The sequence below is a fragment of the Clytia hemisphaerica genome, unplaced genomic scaffold (assembly GCF_902728285.1).
Source record: "Clytia hemisphaerica strain Z4C2 unplaced genomic scaffold, Clytia hemisphaerica genome assembly, whole genome shotgun sequence".
In the NCBI taxonomy this organism is placed as follows: domain Eukaryota; kingdom Metazoa; phylum Cnidaria; class Hydrozoa; order Leptothecata; family Clytiidae; genus Clytia; species Clytia hemisphaerica.
Window position 1 is genome coordinate 2960310 of NW_027103551.1, and position 19509 is coordinate 2979818.

The 19509-nt window shown below is 33.8% G+C and overlaps 1 protein-coding gene across 2 annotated transcripts in view; it reads left to right on the plus strand.

The window, feature by feature from the left end:
• LOC136800303 (axotactin-like) overlaps positions 1 to 19509 on the plus strand; it is a 36679-nt gene that overhangs the window by 9543 nt on the left and 7627 nt on the right. Inside the window, exon 1 of one of the 2 annotated variants that reach the window (XM_067056932.1) lies at positions 13662 to 14732. The exons of the other annotated variant lie outside the window; for it this stretch is intronic. Coding sequence (XP_066913033.1) covers positions 14167 to 14732 — 566 coding nt within the window. The 5' untranslated portion in view covers positions 13662 to 14166. Of the gene's footprint in view, positions 1 to 13661; positions 14733 to 19509 lie in introns of those variants that run through there. 2 annotated transcript variants of the gene reach the window in all.

The following is a 19509-nucleotide window of genomic DNA, read 5'->3' on the forward strand; positions in this document are numbered from 1 at the left end:
CTATTTTACTAATCGTCGAGAAGGAGAAGGCTAAAACTCCCGGGGGGGGGGTACTTAGGCAAAATGGGTGCCGGGTGTATGCGAGCCATAAGGGTACCTTTTCTCATTCCTCAAAAGTCTCTCAAAGGGGTACAAATTCAAAAGTTAGTCTCTGAAAGGGTCCCAAAATCACAAAAATCAAAAAAAATTTCTCTCTCAAAGAGTCACGATTTCCAAGAATTTTGACCAAAATTTGGTGAAAATCAAACCGAAATTTGGAAAAAATGGACCAAAATTTAGGAAAAAGTCTCTCAAAGGGTCCCAAAATCACCAAAATTTTGTCTCTCAAAGGGTCGATTTTCGATTTTCTGCTCGGACATACCCGTCACCTCGCAAACCTAGTACCCCCCCCGGGCTAAAACTAGAGTCTTATAGAGTACAACAAAGGCAATCACTGAACTCTCTACTGTATGCAAAATTTTTCTAGAAAGGCCGATTGGCGTCTCAAGTGGTTGAAATCTTTCCCTGGAGATCAATAATGGTAGCTACGAATGTGGACAAAATAACTAGCTTTTAACTCAAAATAATATAGCCACGTTCTAATTTTCATTTTTAAAGTTTGGTACAGGATAGGTCTTTCGTAACGAAAGTAACCTACAGTGCTGGCTATAAGTCGTTATAAGTATAATATCGAAATATATTTATTCTATTCGGTTCACTTCAAATGAAAGGCTCTAAAACAAAAAAAATTACTCAGCGGGACGAAAATAAATTCTTTTAAAGTGATCTTGAAAAATCAAAAGAAAACAAGGAAAAATCTAGATTTTGAGTTTTCACCTGGGATTTGGTCGCAAATAATCCAAAGTATATTCTCTGTTTCATTATTGTCTTCTGTTTCGACCCTTAAAGAATTTTAAGCCCTTCTATTTTTTCCCTAAAATAAATAAATCTTATTTTGACTATTTTTATAATTTTATGTTGGATATTTTCTCAGTTTTAAAATTCGTTTATTAATTTGTGGATAAAATATTTATAACTTTTGTTGTGGATGGTATATAGAAATATATTTACATCTTTTACTTTTGATATTTTCAAATTTTGAAATCAATGGAAATATTTTGGGGTTTAAAATTTATCAAAAAGACTTTCTAATGTTTTCTAGCAGATGAAAATATTCTAATGTTTCATTCTAATTGTTTCAATTTTTGTTCGAAGAACTCCCTGTTTCTAAATTCAGGACCAAAGTGATCACTCATTGATTGATTAATTAATTAAATGATAATTGACTAAATGAATTGACTATTGATTGATCATCGATAATTGATGGGTAGACTGATTCGATAAAAGACCTTTTCATAAATCACGTCACGAACATCGCTTGCCTCGCATTCAAACAATTACCATGGTGATTATGTCCCTTGAGACATTAAATGATTTTTTTATAAATAGAAAGTAGTTTTAATAAAATCCGCTGGGAGTTTTAATTACCTTCACCAATAATTTCAAAACGAGGCAAGTGATGTTTGTTACGTAATTAATGAAAAGGCCTATTGATTGATTATTTTGATAACTGGCTGATTTATGAATTGTTTATAAATCGATTTGTTCTTAATGCTTGTAAAAAGATAATATTCAGATAAGGGGACTTTTTCAAGCTCTGAAAATATCTGACCAGGTTGCAAATTCTCAAAATTTTGAAAAATTATAAGAAACAAGAACTAGATTCTTGACCATTTTCACCACCTCACCACGCAGGTTTGGATTTAGAAACAACTTTCATCTGACGGGTTCCAAATTTTGCCTGTTACTCTAAGGTCCCGAATAGTTGGGGGGTCCAAATAAAAGGGGGGTCCGAGATGGTACCTCCGGAAACCCCAAAATGAAGTAATTATAAGCTAAAACCAGGCTATTTAGAGCAATTCAGCTTGTAATAAATGAAAATATTTTCAAAATTAAATAAAACAAGGGGGGGTCGTAATAAGGATGGGGAGAGGTCCGAAAATCTTTGGAAGTTAATTAGCGGGGGAGAAGTTTATTCGGACGGTGTTGTTCTTATATGTATTTTGTTCTTATAAAAAAGCGTGTAATGAGAGTGTTTTTCTCGCTTCCATAGAATGAGAACGATTAGAGTATGCAGTTTAATTGACCTTCTCCGATAATTCACAAAAATCATTTGACATGCTCTCATAACCTTTAAACACAAATTTATATTATATTAATTTAATATCACATCTTTGTTTAAATTGAGGTATTAAACTAATTTTAAAGGATCTCTTCCTTATGATTGTTTTGATTAGATTTTCATTTTTGATTTAATTTTCATTGAAGTTCAAATTTTTGGTGGTATGTTTAAATGAGTGACTTCGTCGTCATCGTGAGGGAATTACTCAAACCCTGTCGTATTTTTTTTTTTAAGAAATTGAGACGCTGTATCCTATATGGCTTAAAAGTAAGTCTGCCACCGTGGTCGTAGGTGACCCGAAGGCTCTTCTTTCGATAGCTATTTACCCGGGTGTGCCACTCTTTGTCCCTGGATTTCTCGCCCTACCCTTGATCCTTCTCATGATTGCTGAGCATGAAGCAGAGAGGCATCAAGTACCATTTTGGGAATCTTTGCAATAACCTGGCTGGGGTTGAACCTATAATCTTGCGCACCGTAGCCGGATGCTCTACCACTGCTATACACGGTCGCTGCAAATTGGCTTAAACACGCCAATATTTACTATTCCATATATCGTTGCAATCCAATCCATTAGTCCAGAAAATACTTTAACCACGTATTTATCTATCAGCAAGGAGATGACAAAAATTATAAAATATAAGATAAGCTTTCCCTACACTTTATAAGTTTCACGCCATCAAAAATTTTTATTACAGTAGAGACTCTTTAATTCGAACATCTACAACTGAAATGTTTTATATGAACCTTACTGCTCCAAAACTCGAAATTTCCTTTACTCGAACGATTTTGTCTTCCGCGTGCGCGTTTGAGTTAAAGAGACTCCATGACACATTATTTTTTAGAACTGCAAGGAATTTTTGTTGAGGATTTTCCGTTCGCTTTTATTTGGCACAATGAGCCTGTATTAGTTTTTATCCGTGTTCTTATCATTTTCTTATTTTTGGGCAAGTTAAGGTATTTAATGCTTTTCAGCTAATTTTTACTGTCCCTTTAATCGCTTAAAAATTAGGCAACTAGACTCTGCTTAAATTTTTCTTATCGTTTTAACCTCATTGTTCTCGTAGAATTGTTCTTACAAAATATTAGTGTACTAATCAAGACAAAAAGTGACATTCTCGCCTTCTTTAGCCACGTCACGAAGTCTTCACTCATTAGTTACCATGGAAACACCCAGCATTTTGCAGATTATAAAACGGAAAGATTTGGATTTTTGAAATCAAAAAAACGGTAGTGAAATGAAATTTAAACCTATTGAATATTTTTATGACTCAAAGAAAATACCTAACGTTTTAAAAGAACAGTCTTAGCAGGGGGTTTTACGGATTATTTAATGAGGCTATTTAATGTATTTGAGTTAATGATAATGAGGTCGTATCGTTCACTTTCAGTTAAGCCAATTAGGCTCTAAGTTATACCTGCCATCCTCGTTCGTCTGATACTTGTATCTCGAGCCCTCCTGTGAGTAGAAGTCCTTTTTGAAGGTTGGCTGTTAATATGAAATCTGGAAAATATTTGTAGTAATATTTGTATGCTAACTATACTATTTTTCATTTGTCTTTATCACGAAGAGAAAAACAGAAAATTGCGGGATGTTTTTAGTTTTTAGTTTTATTGCCTCTATACCAAACGGACACGGTTTTTTTCTCGACACCGTCCCGTCTATAGTTTTTTACAAATATTTCCCAGAGATCCTTGGATAGACACTTAGAGGGCTTTCAAAATTAAATTAAAAGTTGTCCAATTAGAATTTTCATAGACGAATATTTTTAGACGTGTTTACAAAAAAATCAGACAAGCTGACTGTACAAATGATTGACGGATGCATGGGGCTTTATGACATCGGCAAATTATTATTTGTTAAATAACTTTGCATGAAAAGTCAATTTTTGTATATAGAATGTCACTTAGATGGGCATAACTAAACTGAGATTTAAAAATGGAACAAACTGTAAACCCAATTTGAAACTAAGCAATGGGTGTTACATTGAAATTATAAATTTTTGTATAAGAAATATTTTGAGATTTAGAAATTTTATTCAATAGAAAACCATGTCAATGGGTTGGTCATAATTGTATCCACAAGGCGAAAATATTTATTACACAAAAAATTGCCATTATAATTTTCATGCTGGGCAAAATAGCCTCTAGTTGTTGTTGGATTGATAATTGTGTTTTGTGAGCTTCAACCTGAAATCATTTCGTTTTGTTTCCAGTTTAAGAAAAGTTTGTGTCCTTTTCCAAACCATACAATAAATTCACCAAGGAGACATTGTTGAATGCCTGATTGAAAAGAAAAAGAAAAAAAATTGGAAAGAAAAAAATTTATGAAAATAGAAAAATGAAATATTATATTGATGAGAATAAATTATTGATTGATTATTGATTATTAATTTCGGGACACTTTGGTGCACCACGAGTGGTCTTGTACACATTTCTACTTAAAAGATAAAAGTCCGCTAGAATTTTCAGAATCTAAGATTTGAACTTATGGTGTCAGGAGATCACACTGTAGAAAGAAGTGTTTCTGATTTGTCATTCATATTTCAACCATGGAGGTATAAAGAAACAGGAGAAGTATGCTATTGTAACCATGCTCGCCCTACGATTAAAAAAATTACGAGGTATGGATGCTCATAATCTCATATATCGTGCATTTTTAATGAGCTCTTTTGTTGATAGGTGAAATCTTATTGGCTAACTTAAGTGTTGGAAATAAGATGAGACGAGATTCATTGTTTCTGACATTGGTGTAAGAAAATATTTGGACTAAAAAAGGGCCTGTAAACTTTGCAATCCTTCATCAAATAACAAGATTTTTCGATCAACATTTTCTTCAAGGTGAACCCTATTGCTTAATACTTTCTTCCAAAATTCTCCAGCGACTTTTTGTCTACAAATTGGGTCTGAAATTGTGTGTGCTTATAAAGAACTTTTTATTTTCTGGCTAGAGAAAATATCTTTTCAAAACAAAATTTAATGGATGCCAAAATTGAACGCAAACTTATTTCGTGGAGCTAAATTTTATTTTATTCTCGTATATTAGAAGGCTAGAAATCTTCGATGCTGATAGTAAGAATGTTTAGAACAGACTTGAGTTCTACTAAAAAGTCGTATTTCGTCGGGCGAGCCTAGAATTTCTTTTGATTTATTACATAAAAGAAATCAAAAGACTTTAACGACCAATTACCGACAAATTCATCTCCTGTCTTTCTTTATACCTCTATGTTTCAACTATTTTCTGACTCTTTCAACTTTTTCTAAAAAGACCTGGTAACATTTGAAATACGCTCGCCCTACGTCAATAGACAGCGTTGTACTGGTACCCCTGTCTCGAACCAAAGATGTTAAGATTGCCTCTTTTTAATGGGCGGTGTTTTCAAATTCTTGTGTTAAAGGTTTTGTTTTTAAATAAGAATGATATCGTTTGCTTACTCATCACTTTTAATTCGCAAGCTTTTTCACATTGGATTGACAGGACCCTGCCGATGAACCGGACTGTCCGGTGTATTTGTCCGGTGGCAAAAAAGTATCCTTTCGCTACACCGGACGCAATAAGTCCGGTGTCAGTCCGGTGTTACATACAGGGAATTTTGGACGCCGGACATTTATGAAACAAAAAATTAAGTAACACCGGAATGGTCATGTCCGGTGTTTTGATTGTCCGGTGGAAAAAATATCCTTCTCCGACACCGGACATCCAACTTCCTTAAGTCCGGTGTAGAGATTGTCCGGTGGTAAAAAAAATTCTCATTTTACACCGGACTTTCGCGTGTCCGGTGTTCGTTAAGTCCGGTGCGTCGGCAGGGTCCTGGATTGACACAGATGTGAATCAAGATTGGTCAGAAAAAGGAAAAGAAAAACATTTTTTACTTATATCAGCACAGTATAACAATAGGCAGACACTGTCCTGATATGAAACATGTGTCTGATATGAAACGGGAACACTTGTGTAGAAACAAAACCTTTACAAAAGTGTCGTTTTTTGCCAGCTGCAATAAGTTTAATGATACTTTAAGACTTTTTAAGCTTTGGAAATAAAGAACAGCTTTCAAAAGATTTTCGATAAATTTTTTTCAATTTATAAAATAGAGGGTTAAAAGGGTATATTGGGCCTAATGTTACTTTCCTTTCGTTTTCGTGCTTTTAAAATGTTTCTGTTTGCTATTGAAATTTTTTAGAAAAAAAACAGACTCCGAGTCCATTAAAGTTTGTAAAAAATTCATGAACAGTAATTTTTCGATAGTTTTTTCATCTATTTTTCCCTATATTTCTTCTCGTCATTTTAAAAAGAAATTGCTATAATGTAAAAAAGATTCTATTAAATTGAAATTATAAAGAAAGTACTATTTTTCCAAACTGGATATTTTTTTCATCATAGGGAAAACTATTCATGTAGTGACAGGCTGGTGACGCAGAAAACAGGGCAATTGAGGAAATAAAATCGAGTTTTGGGATGAGAAAAGTAGAATGGAGTTTTGTAGCTTGATGGCCGTTGGTTGTCAGTTATATACAGTGCTATTTAGGTACTGGTAGTGGACTATTTAATGGACTATTAAGGGAATTCAAAAGTCAGCTTAAAATACTCTGGTTTTCAAAGGAGACTTTGTTGTCCAAAATTATTTGATACTTTTTTAATATTTTTTTTAAATTTTGAAATTTTTCTTTTGACTTTTGCGCTGATTTTCATTTGAATTTTGTTTCGCCAAATGGTACGGCTTATAATAATATCTAAACATTTTAACTGATTTTGCTGAAATTCTTGGTCTCTCGCTTACTAGAATGTGTAAAATGACACTTTTGAAAATCTGTAGCTTGCCACCCTGTTTATCACATATAAACTTGTCTAATCTTATGTGCGAAAGTAGATAACAAGATATTAAAATCATGAACCTTAATCTTTCCCATTGTATCAGAATCCATAGACAGATAGAGGTATGACCAAGGGTACTAATCCCCTTATAAGGATTGTTTAAAAAATGGAAATACTCTCTATCCTAGATCCTTTCAGCTAGATGGATTTTTAAGGCTAATGGTATCTCGATAGTAAACACATACTTAGAAATCCTAAGCCCTTCAACACGAAATAGGGATAACTTGAAATTAAAATCAAGCAAACGCTTGAAATTGAAAATGACAATAACTTACTAATTTGATATACAGACTGATCGTTTTTGCAGACTCAGCATTTTTATTACTTTTGGTATAAAACCGGTGACCACCAAAGGTCTTAAGCTCTTAGTAGTGGGTTGTAACTTGGAGAAATAATGAACTGGAGTTTTTGCAGAGTAATCATTCATTGGTTTATACTCCTATCAAATTCGTTGGCATTATTACAACTTTTTAGTTCTCATAATATTAGATGATTCCAAACGGTTTCAAAGCAACATTCAAACCAACTCTTGGGGTCACTAGATTAAACAATAAATATTTTAATCTTTGATAGAGGTTTTGTAATGTCTGGAAATTTCTTGGATTTATTCAGTTTTTGGTTCTCAGTTAAGGTATTAGTCTGTTAGATTAGGATATTCTCTCAATGGCAAAAGTGCGAAACCAAGAAATGTAGTTGTTGTGGATCTATAGAAGGGAGGTGTCCTTCTGTGGGAATCAAATCGGATTCTAAAGATTCTATACTAATTTTAGAAAATGAAAGGTCAATTGATTCTTTAATGCCCAAAAATGAGTGTTCGATAGACAAGAATGATGTTTTATTTTGAAAGCTTTTGATGGGTACCTTTAATTTGGCAAAGTTGCTCAGATTCGCCAAACTTAGTTTTTACTAAAATAAGTTCCCCAAAAGAATCTACAATCTACAATCAGTTTATAGAATTAATGACTTTGCAACGTTGTGTGCCAGCTGGGTTACTTTACGGTTGAAAATATTGTGACCTATCAAATTGTCATTGAGTCATTTTATTTAATGCCTGAAGCACATGAGAAAACCGTTAAGCTTGTGGTATTTTCGAATCTGATGGAGCTAATTTTCCTGCAATTAATGAGGAGTCGTTAGGAGTAAATGTATTCCACTTTTGGGTCCATTAAAGTAAAATTAGCTAAACCATAAGCGAGAAAAATTTTTTATTGTTGTGTTTGTTTTTGTAAGAAAAACTATTGATTTTTAAACTATATTTTTGGTAAAATGGTTTTATTGGTCTGGTCTGGGAGGTCCACTTAGTATGCTTTTAACCCTGTAAAATTGATTTCAATATTGACCAGGATCGAAATATTTTGTACGATTTCACCCTTTTTGACTTTTTGTTTGACGAGGCTCCCCAGCGGTTTTCTTGATGGCGTGATTGGCGTTTTTTCAAGTTTGTGATTTCGTGATTTAAGATTTTAAAGTGCGTGATTGCGTGATTAGAGGAACCAACGTGATCGACGTGATCGTGATAGAAAGAAAATTTAACTCGTGATAACGTGATTTTGATTGTTTTTGCGTGATTGCGTGATTGCTTGATTTGAAAGGTGACTGGGGCCTCTTTGACCTCTTATGTATAAATCCATTTAACTTGTATCTTGCGTGGAGGAGGCCCTTGTTTCCAGTGAATACCAACCTGCCCGTTCCTTCATTAGTCAGTACTCTGTAAGCTGACGTTGTGTTTTCTTACGAAAAAAACAACAGTGGAAATAAAAGTTTACAACAACCAAGTAGCCATTAACCATTGCGTGGCCTTCTACTTTACATTTTTCAATAATTATAGGCTGATTGCAAACGAATTACAGATTTTGACTTAATTAGCCTGAGAATGCATGATGTTGATGTCGCTCTTTTAGACAGGAAAGAACTCAATAACACAACAAAATTGATAAAAAAGAGAGAGTAGCACGCATATATAGATAAAAGGAATTCTATTTTTTTATAAAAGTTTGGCATGGATTCGATATTTCTGGCGCGAATGGATTGGAATGTTGTTGTGAATTTATTGGGTGTATGTTAGTTTCAAGGAAACATGATTTTTGTTGTTCTGAACGCGGATGTTAAAAATAGAAACTATGAGTAAATGGAAAAGGTTTTAGCCACTTTTACGGCTGATTGCCGTAGCATGGCTAAACTTTATCATTCACGGGGAAAAATTCTTCTGGCGCATTTCCGAGATCTTTTCGCTGTTTTTCCGGGCCTGCCGGCAAAAATAATTTTGCTGTGTACAAAAGCCTAGACAGCACACGACGGCTTCATACCTGACTGCCTAACAAGGCTACTTTCTTACCTACCTAGAGTGTTGGTATTTTTCCATTAATCTCGGATTCAGAAAGTTTAGCCATATGGTGTGTTAGTTTGTTGGAAATTGATTTCAGGGAGAGTGTCTTTGTCTAAACTTTGATTGGGTTCGTTATAATCATACGCTAAAGCTGCCAAAAATAATCTCTGTGGTGAATGGCTGGTGTTTTCTACAGTTTTCTGTTTCGCTTTCGAAGTGTTGCAAACTTTTCAGGACTTTAAAAACTTGAATTACCCTATAAATAGTGACCAGTAAGAAAACTTGAATAACCTATTTATTAGTGACCAGTAAAGTGTACTTTCTTAATTTTTTTTGAAATCTCCTGCAATATTATTATTTATTATTGCAGAAGTTACGTCAATATTTCAAACGAACGTTTCCAAAACGTTTTTCTAACCATAAAGCTTACAGAGACATTAGCAAAAAAGTGGTATGCTTCGATTGAATAAAAACTCGATCTAGGTAAAGCAAAAATGGGTGGATTATCACAGTTTGGGACACAGTCCGACGCGAGCCAAACGCACTATGAATTTTCTATAAGCAGTTCTGTTTGTGCTTTAATACAATTGAGGATTAACGTACAGGCGTACTAAGCTATTGGCTGTTTCGATACAACACACTTTCTAGATTTTTAGTTTTTTTTTTACTTGTTACCTACTATTGCTGACTGTATCTGAGTTTGTGTTTTAGATCTCTTAAAGGTTTTGTTTTTAATTAAGAGTGGTATTAAGAGTTTTATTTGCTTATATCAGCATAATATAACAATAGGGAGACACTGTCCTGATATGAAATATGTGTCTGATATGAAACGGGAACACTTACGCAAAAATAAAACCTTTTATTATAATCGAGTTTTTGTAGTCTAGCATGCTTGACGAAAAATCCAGACATAGTAGAAAAAAAGCAAATTAATAATGGAAAGGACAAATTGTACAAACTGATATTATCCTGTAACAAGTTAAGTATTATCATATAACACTCATATTACTGTATTACACGGATCCTAAAATACTCCAGTCTACAGTTTTTGCAAAAAAAGCTATCGTTAGCTTAGAATAGAGGTTTCAGGAAGTCTTGGACCATGTTCAGACGTTACGGTTCCGTTCCGTTCCGTTCCGTTCCGAAACAAGTGTGAACGTCAAAATTGGAAACGTCAAACAAGAAGACGTCACAAAGCAAAACAGATCGAAACGCTTTCGCTCCACTTCTTTCATCGGAACGGAACTGCTCCGTTTTCTTGCTCCGAAACGTTCCGAAACCAATATGAACACACTCGATCCTTAACGAAAATCATACCGGAGCAAAACGGAACAGTAACATGTGAACATGGTCTTGATGCTGATGTTATAAAGGGGAAAACCACTGGGAATAGGGACTGCTATTAGATACACTGTACGAGTTTGAAGTGTTCAGGAAATATGGCCATATTGGAGGATGTAGTTTGGAGTTAGTTTGTGCATAATCTTTCAGTCATAATTATCAATTCTCTTAAACCGTTATTATATATTTTTTCAGGAAATCTTGATGTGTCAGTTGAGTTTGTTTATAATTTTAGCGCTGTCAACTTTTTTATTAGGAAGGAAGTCTTTTCGATTAACTTGACAAGAACAATTTTTTGAGAGACTGGATAAAGTTTAATAAAAATAGAAAACCACTGAATCGAAGACTAGAATGCATCTAATCTCCGAGGAAAATCTTATTACTCTGCGCATGGCAGGTATTCACTATACAGGTCATGGTTCCGTAATGAATCTGTCCTGGTTGGCGGATCACTTTGATCTTTTTTATCTATATTTGGGATGAATATTGAATAAACTTTTGAAGGCTAGTGATTGGCTAAAGCAACACAATAACATCAAAGCCAAATGGCAATCATAAGGATGAACATTAGAACTCAGCCGCTTTTCTTTTAAAGCAAAAAGCAACCCCGGTTTTGATTGATTGAGCAACAGGTTTATCGGTGAAAATGAAACATATCTATTTTAAATATCGGACTCGAGACCAGTTTCGAAATAAGAACGCTCACTCTCGTGAGTGACGCGTGTGTCTGCTTATTTACATGACAAATAAAATTGGATTTCCAATATTGAAAAAGTATTTATTGATTTTTCTAACGCAATGATGACTGACCTATTCTGAATCACACATCTGGTCAGACTTCATGTTGATAAAAATTCAAAACATCTAAAATTTAGAGGGCGAAAAAAAAAGAGAAAAAACACCATCGAAACGCTGTATAATATACATACGTAAAAAAAAATGGTTGAAGAATGAATCGTATATTTAAAACACTCCACGCACGCTGTTTAAAGTTAACAGGCTTAGTGTGATTGAAAGAAAAACACAAGTTTTTTTGCCATATTTGAGGGTAGTATCAATAAATGATTTGTTACTTCGATACCACTACAATTGTTGTCTCACTTGTTTTGGAATCTTGTGTTTTTGGGTATTTTTACTTTTTAGACAGCATGAAGAGTTTGGTTTCTTAATCCCCTGTGACTGGAGAAAGGAAAAACAGTGAAAAAGCTTATGTCGTGAACTTTCAATATATATGAAGTTCTGGAGTAGATTTAAAAGGGGCTGCTCATAATTATCAAACTAGAATATGTAGGACTAGAGTACCAAACTGGTCTAGGGGCTCTAGGGCACTTTGTATGAATAACCTCCGTATATACGGGCAAAGTGCAAGTGCAAAATTTAGCCTAATTTGAGTCAATTCAGGCAAAAATTATCTTGAGAATTTTCGTCTGTTTTAAGGCAAAACTTTTCTCAAAATTGTGCCCAAAATTTTTTTTTTCTGAAGGCCTGACAGCCTAAAATCATGTTCGCACGTTACGATTCTGTTTCGCTCCAAAACGTAATGAAGCCATTCTATTGGTTACATTCAAGTTTTACGTCACTTCTAAGTTAACTAGAATTGATGTCTGACCACCGGTGCTGTGCTACACGACTGTAGATCCATCCATTGACAGGCCTTTCACCAACCAAGAAAATTACCTTGCTGTATTACATTGGTCAGGACAGTTCAGTGATATTGAATGGGATGGTACTTAAGGTGGACCTACCTATCGTTTAATTGTTAAATTGGCACAAAACAGCTACTTTCCTTTTTCCAATTTTTCATACATTGATGTGTATTTGCTAGAAGAAGAAGATAAATTTGTCATCAATGGAAGAATTTCTGATACTCAAGTTAGAAAGTAACGTTTCATGTAGGAAAATCACTGGAGTGAAAGAAAATATATCAGTAGATTTTTTAGAAACTATTAGATCAGAATAGAGATAAAATATCATTCCAAAATTATGAGATGATTTTAATTGTAGTTTTGAAGAGCTTACAATGTAATGGAGGATGGTATAGTGTATTGAAAGGAGGAGACAAGATACACCTAAGAATTAATGAAGAATTGCAATAAAAGATTGTTATTGGTCGATGAGTTGTCAATGATGATTCTTTACTTTGAAGCCTGTATTCGAATTTGTTGGCAACAGCTGTAATTTCATCTGAGAACGACTATTTGTGGCTCTCCTTTAAGAGTCATAACTCTGATACAAGAGTATGGATAGATATTCCAGACATAGTGGTGTGCTGAGACATCCGTTCTCCCGTGTAGTTCAAGGGTCGTGGTATACACTGTGGCTCGGCAGCTCGCATCTGACATTGGTTTCAATGTCTGCTTACGCTGTGATTCCTACTCCATCGTGGGTAGGACCTATTCCGATGCATCGGAGGGCGTATCTATCTATCTCTTTTAAGATGCATCAAAACTTGCGCTCCCAAGGATTGACTTGAATTTCGATCATAGTTTAAACTCAGAGAAGTGTACAGTGTAATTACAGCAGTATTCAATTATACAATTAACAATTGTACAGAGATTGTGAAAGAGAGAAAAGAAATGAGAATTATAATGATCAGAATAGGTAGAGATAGATCTAGAAAGCTTGTTTAGATGTACAACAAAATCTAGATCAGCTTTAAACAAGAGGAGAGAATCTCTGAAGAAAGAGAGAGGGAATGATACTGGTATTGTTTATATAAGTGTAATGTATAGCCGTCTTATTTTCAATATGATAGATACCTATTGTAGGGTAGATTACGTTTAGATAGTAAGGGTTATAATGGCTAGGAGTATGGTTTATTTGTTTTGTAAGATCGTGTTCGTTGGATACGTATTCTATTTAGTATCCAGCGTAATCATCTTTTTCCTTCATGTACCTAAGGTTTCAAATGTTGTTTCAGAATTGGATTTTGATTGTAAAAACAATTTATTTTCAATAGGTTTGAACAATATACTACTCATCAAATCATTAAAGAATTTGAAATCTTAGAAGAAAAAAAAGGAAAGAAACATTAATTGATATTGGATACTGGTTGGTATGCGTGTAACTTGGTTGATCTGATTATGAAAATTCAATATTGAGAAGGTTTTAACCAAGCCAAACCTTGTAAAGAAGCTCTCTTGTGTCTTGCTAATTATTTTTGTTTCTTGACTGAGCTTTGTTTTCCTTCATTGATGATCTTTGAACAACCAATGAAGATTGGAAACTACTGAAACATATTGTTTAGTTTTTATTGAAATCACGCGTACAAGTGATTTTGGAAATTGACCACAGCTTTTTGGGGATTTTGATGATTTCCGCTTTAACTGTTTGGTTTGTTTTCATGGATTGAATTTAATGAATTACTTGGTAATGATGCTTTAAGTGATCAAATTGATTTATTGGAGCTGCTAGTTATTGTTGGTTTGACTTGAAATCTTTACCACCCAAAAAGTAAACATTGATACAATGGAGAATCTAATACACCGGAAAACAAATCACCTATTACTGACTCTAATACTCGTACATCAATTTATCGTAATTCAAAGTATAACATTTTTGGACAAATCAAAATCCTATGCTGTATATAATACATGGAATATTACTGAAGCTGGAAAACTAGAATTAAGTTTTAAAACACAGACTTCACATGTTATGTTGTTGTATGTTGATTCGGTACGGACCAAGGATACTAGTATTGGAGGAAACAGACATAATTTTCATGATAGTAAGAGCGAGAGTTTTCTACAAGTAACCCTAATAAATGGTGCTATAGAAGTGACACAGCAAATCGATTCTGAAGAACATACTAAAGTAATACGTATAGGAGAGAATTTAAATGATTTGAAATGGCATAGATTGGTGTTGACAAAGTTTGTCGGCACTTTACAAGTGGAAGTGGATCATTATCATCAAATTGTTAATTACCCTAATGAGGTTGGCCAAAAATTTCACATCAATTCGAGGCTTTTTGTCGGTGGTTTAAGCGAACAGAAACAGCTGACTGCATTTGGTGCCATCTCATTTATGTCAAGGTAAGACGATTTTAACAAAAATCTCCTTGGCCTCCTTTTTTGGAACTATTGGCTATCATGTATAGAGAAAGTTTTAGGTTAATTTCAGAGATGAAATCACATTTGTACTGTAGATAATATTCAAGATTGATTGAACAATTTTCACATCATTTTTAACGTTACATTTGAAGTGTATAAATCTTTTGAAATCAACAAAAAATATTGCAAGCTAAAAGTTCAAGGCGACATGGGTGTGATTATAAAAGATTTTAATAATCCCTGAAAATTGTTGAGAATGATAAGAGATTGTGAAAATCGTTCTTCTGCCTAAGTTTTCTCCAATGAATAAAGCTGTGTTTAACATTGCAGTACTGAAATTGTGCACGAACGAAACCAAATTATTTGAGAGAGATAGTTCTCTATCAGAAAACCAAAATTAAAAAATGTCTTATGTCTCTAGAAGCCCGATAATTGGATTGATTTTTTGTTGACTTTTGAAATTCTGATTCATAAATTAATGTTAATTAATACATTAGATAGGCTTTGTCATTTTCCCATGCATTTTTCTCTTAGTATAAGCATTTGTAGTCATCGAAAACGCCTCTATATAGAGGTTGAAAGCTATATCATTTTGGTGTGGCCGATTTGGGATAGTACCTAATCATTTCTTAGCCAATGCCCTTTTAATGAGGGCCTTTTGACAAATCGTAATCTTATCTATGCACAGCTGGCACACAACATTGTTTCAACGTTCATCTACCGTTATATTGACGTTTTGAAGATTAGAAAAACGTTGAAACGACGTTGTTTGCCCGCTGGGTGTACTGTACAATTTTGGATTTAAAACCGTTCTATTTTTTACTGATAGCTAAGATAATGGAAGCTCTACCTTTGGTATCGAGCTTTTCTGTGTGATCCAAACAAATAATTGATATAGACTAAAAATAGGAATATTAGCCTTTGCATTGAAATTGATATTATCTTTAATGAAATTTGGTCAAGACCTTCAATAAGCCAAACAAGCTCAAAAACGAGATCAACATTGATAATACTTACATAATTGAGCTCACGGCTAAAAAAGACAACAATATCAAAAACGTTTGAATTCCTTAACATGATTCAATTCAAATCGGATATTAGAGATCATTTTCGGCTTCTTTAGACTTTAGAAATGCCAGATCAAGGGGCCTATGGGATACAACTAATGGTCATTTCAATACAAGATTTCCTCCTGATTTCATGAAGCTTCAATAAACGTATTAAAGACCACGATGAAAAAACAAATATACATCAGACCTATGGGTTTAGGAAGTCCGGGTTCATACACGTTTCCTTTGCATTTTATCACATCTCAGTTGTGTATTTAGAAATAAATAAGGATCTAAAAACACGGACGGAAAAGTAACGGAAATGTAATGCCAAGCTTGATGCAATTTTAAAAGAATTTTTCTCCCAACTATTTAAAATTAATCAAAAATAAACATTACTTTAATGATAAATAGGTGACATCATATATCAGTGAAAAGCGTAATCAAGGACCCCTAACCATGACCCTAATAATGACGTGGCTAATAAACATGACGTTTCCTTTAGAGAATCGTCACGACGGAACTAGGAAATAGAAACGCCGTATTTTTTAATAGAAAAGAACATTCTAAGGATTTTAAATGATTCATTGACTTTTATAACAAGAACATGACTTTATTAGACCTTCCTGTAAGAAATTTTAATTTAGAGAGGACCTAACCGTCACGAATGAGAACAATGATTCTTCGAGACATTAAGATGCTGTCATTGATAGTATATTTTTGAATCAATTGATTCATTTCTGCAAGAATTCATGGTATTTAGCCCAAGTGAGGATTTCATATTAGATAATTCGAAATCTAATAAGCAAGTCTAGAGATATTTGAGATGTGATTTTTCTAAAGTTTGGTCTAACTTGGTACAAACTTTCAAACACAACGATGAGGGTTAAAACTAAAAATATATTTGAGGTATTAAGAATCAAAATTCATCAAATTTTCGTGTATCTCGTAACCAAATCTTCTAGATAACCTACAGTAATAATATAATGATATCACGATAAACTGATTTCAGGGAAGCATACTATAGTATGATAGAATAGTGGGAAGGTCTTTCAGAGGACATTATATTGTTAATTTACAATTTGCTTCTCGTAAACTCCACCCATAACTTAAATACAGTAGAAGGAATTGTATAAAAAAAACGTTTATAAATATATGCCTCAAACTAAATTAAGGAACTGCGCGATCAAGGTTAAGATAACAAGATTAAGCGCATGTAATCCTTGTCAAAGCATCTCAGTGAGACGGTAGACGGCAAAATAATTGTTGTATGAGGTATTTCTATCAAAGAAAATAATTTATCTCATATCTAACTACAGCCGACTAATTTTAATTAGGTAATAAGATTAATGTGAAATTCTTGTTGGTATATTTGTGCATTGAAAATTACAAATCTTGATATTACATTTTGAACACTTACTTCCCCTTTGGAAGATCTTAAAAATGTTTTTTGTACTTTCTGGAATAAGTTGATGTACTTGTCAACCTTCCTAGAAATTGCTGGGTATAATTCTGGCTTTCTCTAAATTATTTTGATCGAACTAAACTCAAATCCAGACCCTAACTAATGCTAACGTCTGATATTTAGTAGCCCATCTAGTTTCATCTAGATGTCTGGGGATTTGAATTGCTTTCAAATCAAAAAAATCAGTAAGATGAAATAATTTGCAGTGAGGATCGTTTGAATTCGAGTCTAAATCAATAATCTCTACCAATAGCAAATCTATAGAACTTTAATCGAGTCTGTCTCCAAAAGAGAAGATTTTGTCCTTGTTAAATGGTGAAAAGAACTGACGCCCTTAGAATTTTATAAACATTTAGCAATAGCATATGCAAACATGCATGATGTCCCATGTCATTAGGCGAGTAAGTCGCCAAAAGTATTAATCAAAACATGCAATTTATGGCTGAGCCGTTCAATTGAGTAGACAATTTATCGCGATGCAAGACAATCCGAAAGTAATCCTCTCTTAAGCATCTAAGTGTAATCCAAAACAACTTTGAGAAATAAATCCAAAGTCCAAAGTCAAAAACAGGTGTTTTTTAACTCCAAGTAATAGTTCGTCAATTAAACTACTAATTTTAAGATTAGTATTTTTGGCAGAATTCCAAGATTTTTAACTTCTTCACACACTTCAAAATTAGGAGATAAGCTCTATCAATCGATTCATGGGAAAAGTGGATCTTCATGTCCTGAAATTTTTAAAAACGTAGACCAAAATTAAACATGCATCTTCTCTATAAACTACTAATATTTCATTCAAGGCTGACTGGAGAAGCTGTTATATTTGCTATTAGATTAATTTATCAATAAAAACCTTTTTGTTTTTGACCTAGTGCCCCAAGAATCCATTCCCCATTCTAAATATAGATATCGACAAATACCTTTCCTTCTCTAGTTCAGTTTAAACCATTGCAGGGTGTAATTAATAAAGCTGATCTTCCCAATGCAAATTAAATAGGGATAATTTTCAAGGTTGGATTAAGATTTTCTATAATAAGGTATTTAGGTTTAACATTCATTAAATAATATATATCCAAATGAACTAGACGAGACGATGATCTAAGAAAAACTACGGGACCACTCCGAATGTTTAAAAGTATTAAGTGATTAGAATTGAGAACTAATTTCAGGGGCAGATATTTAAGGTGGATTATGATTTAGTTGTTTTGTCAATCCATTCGGATTGCTTAGTAGGGGATAACTAAATTGATCTCAATAAGCGGATCGTGAGTGCTATAATACTCATTGAGCGAACTTATATAAAACGGGACGATTTAGGATTAATATGTCATTAAAGTTCTCCCATAGATTGGTTGGGAAATATGTTCCTCCATCTTTTAAAGCTGACCTTTGTAAATTTTTGTAATATACAACTAGTAACCGTAACGCTGCAAGAGAACTGGGTTCGAGTTTAAGGGTATATTTTTGTATTAGGGGTCACACCCATCAAGCTGTTTTAGATCAAGGGATCCTTGCTTGAGGTCAATCTCCTTCAATACAGCTTTTGTTGCAGGCCCGGCGGAAGCGGGGAAACTGGGAGATTCACCCTCCCCACTTTTGAAAGAGTTTTAGTGAATTTTATCTCATTTTGAGCCTATCAGTCTCCCCACTTTTACGGCTGTTCCGCCGGACCTGTGTTAAACGGTATATTGAATGATCGTTGTCACCAGAATGAAATTTTATTCCAAAAAAATATAAGTTTGAGTCATCTCCGGATGAGGACAAGAAGATTTTTATAGAGTTTATAAAAAGTCTCTTAAACTTGCTTAAAATCGATATGTGCGAGTAATGCGCTTGCAAAATGTTGCAAGATAAAAGCTGTGAAATGAAAAAATATTAACTCTTAACAATGGTGCTTTAGCGTCATTATACAACTAAACACTATTACAATGTTTAGTTGGACTCGTACTGAGTCCTTAATTCTCTACACTGCATGAAAGCGAGGATACCATTGACATCAAAGAAACAGCGCAACATAATACCAATTATTTGAATACTACCCCTCTTGTTTATACAATATACCCTAAGCATGCTGACTGAAGACTATGATGACGTGTGCGTCAAACATCTACTTTGTTTTTTTGTAGAAATTTACTTTCATTTTTTCCTGAAAATTAGATCATCAATTTTAGATGATTGCTATCGAGCGGTATCCGCGTCAAAAACATCCAGTTTAGATAACGGTCGGAGGTTTGTAACTGATTGG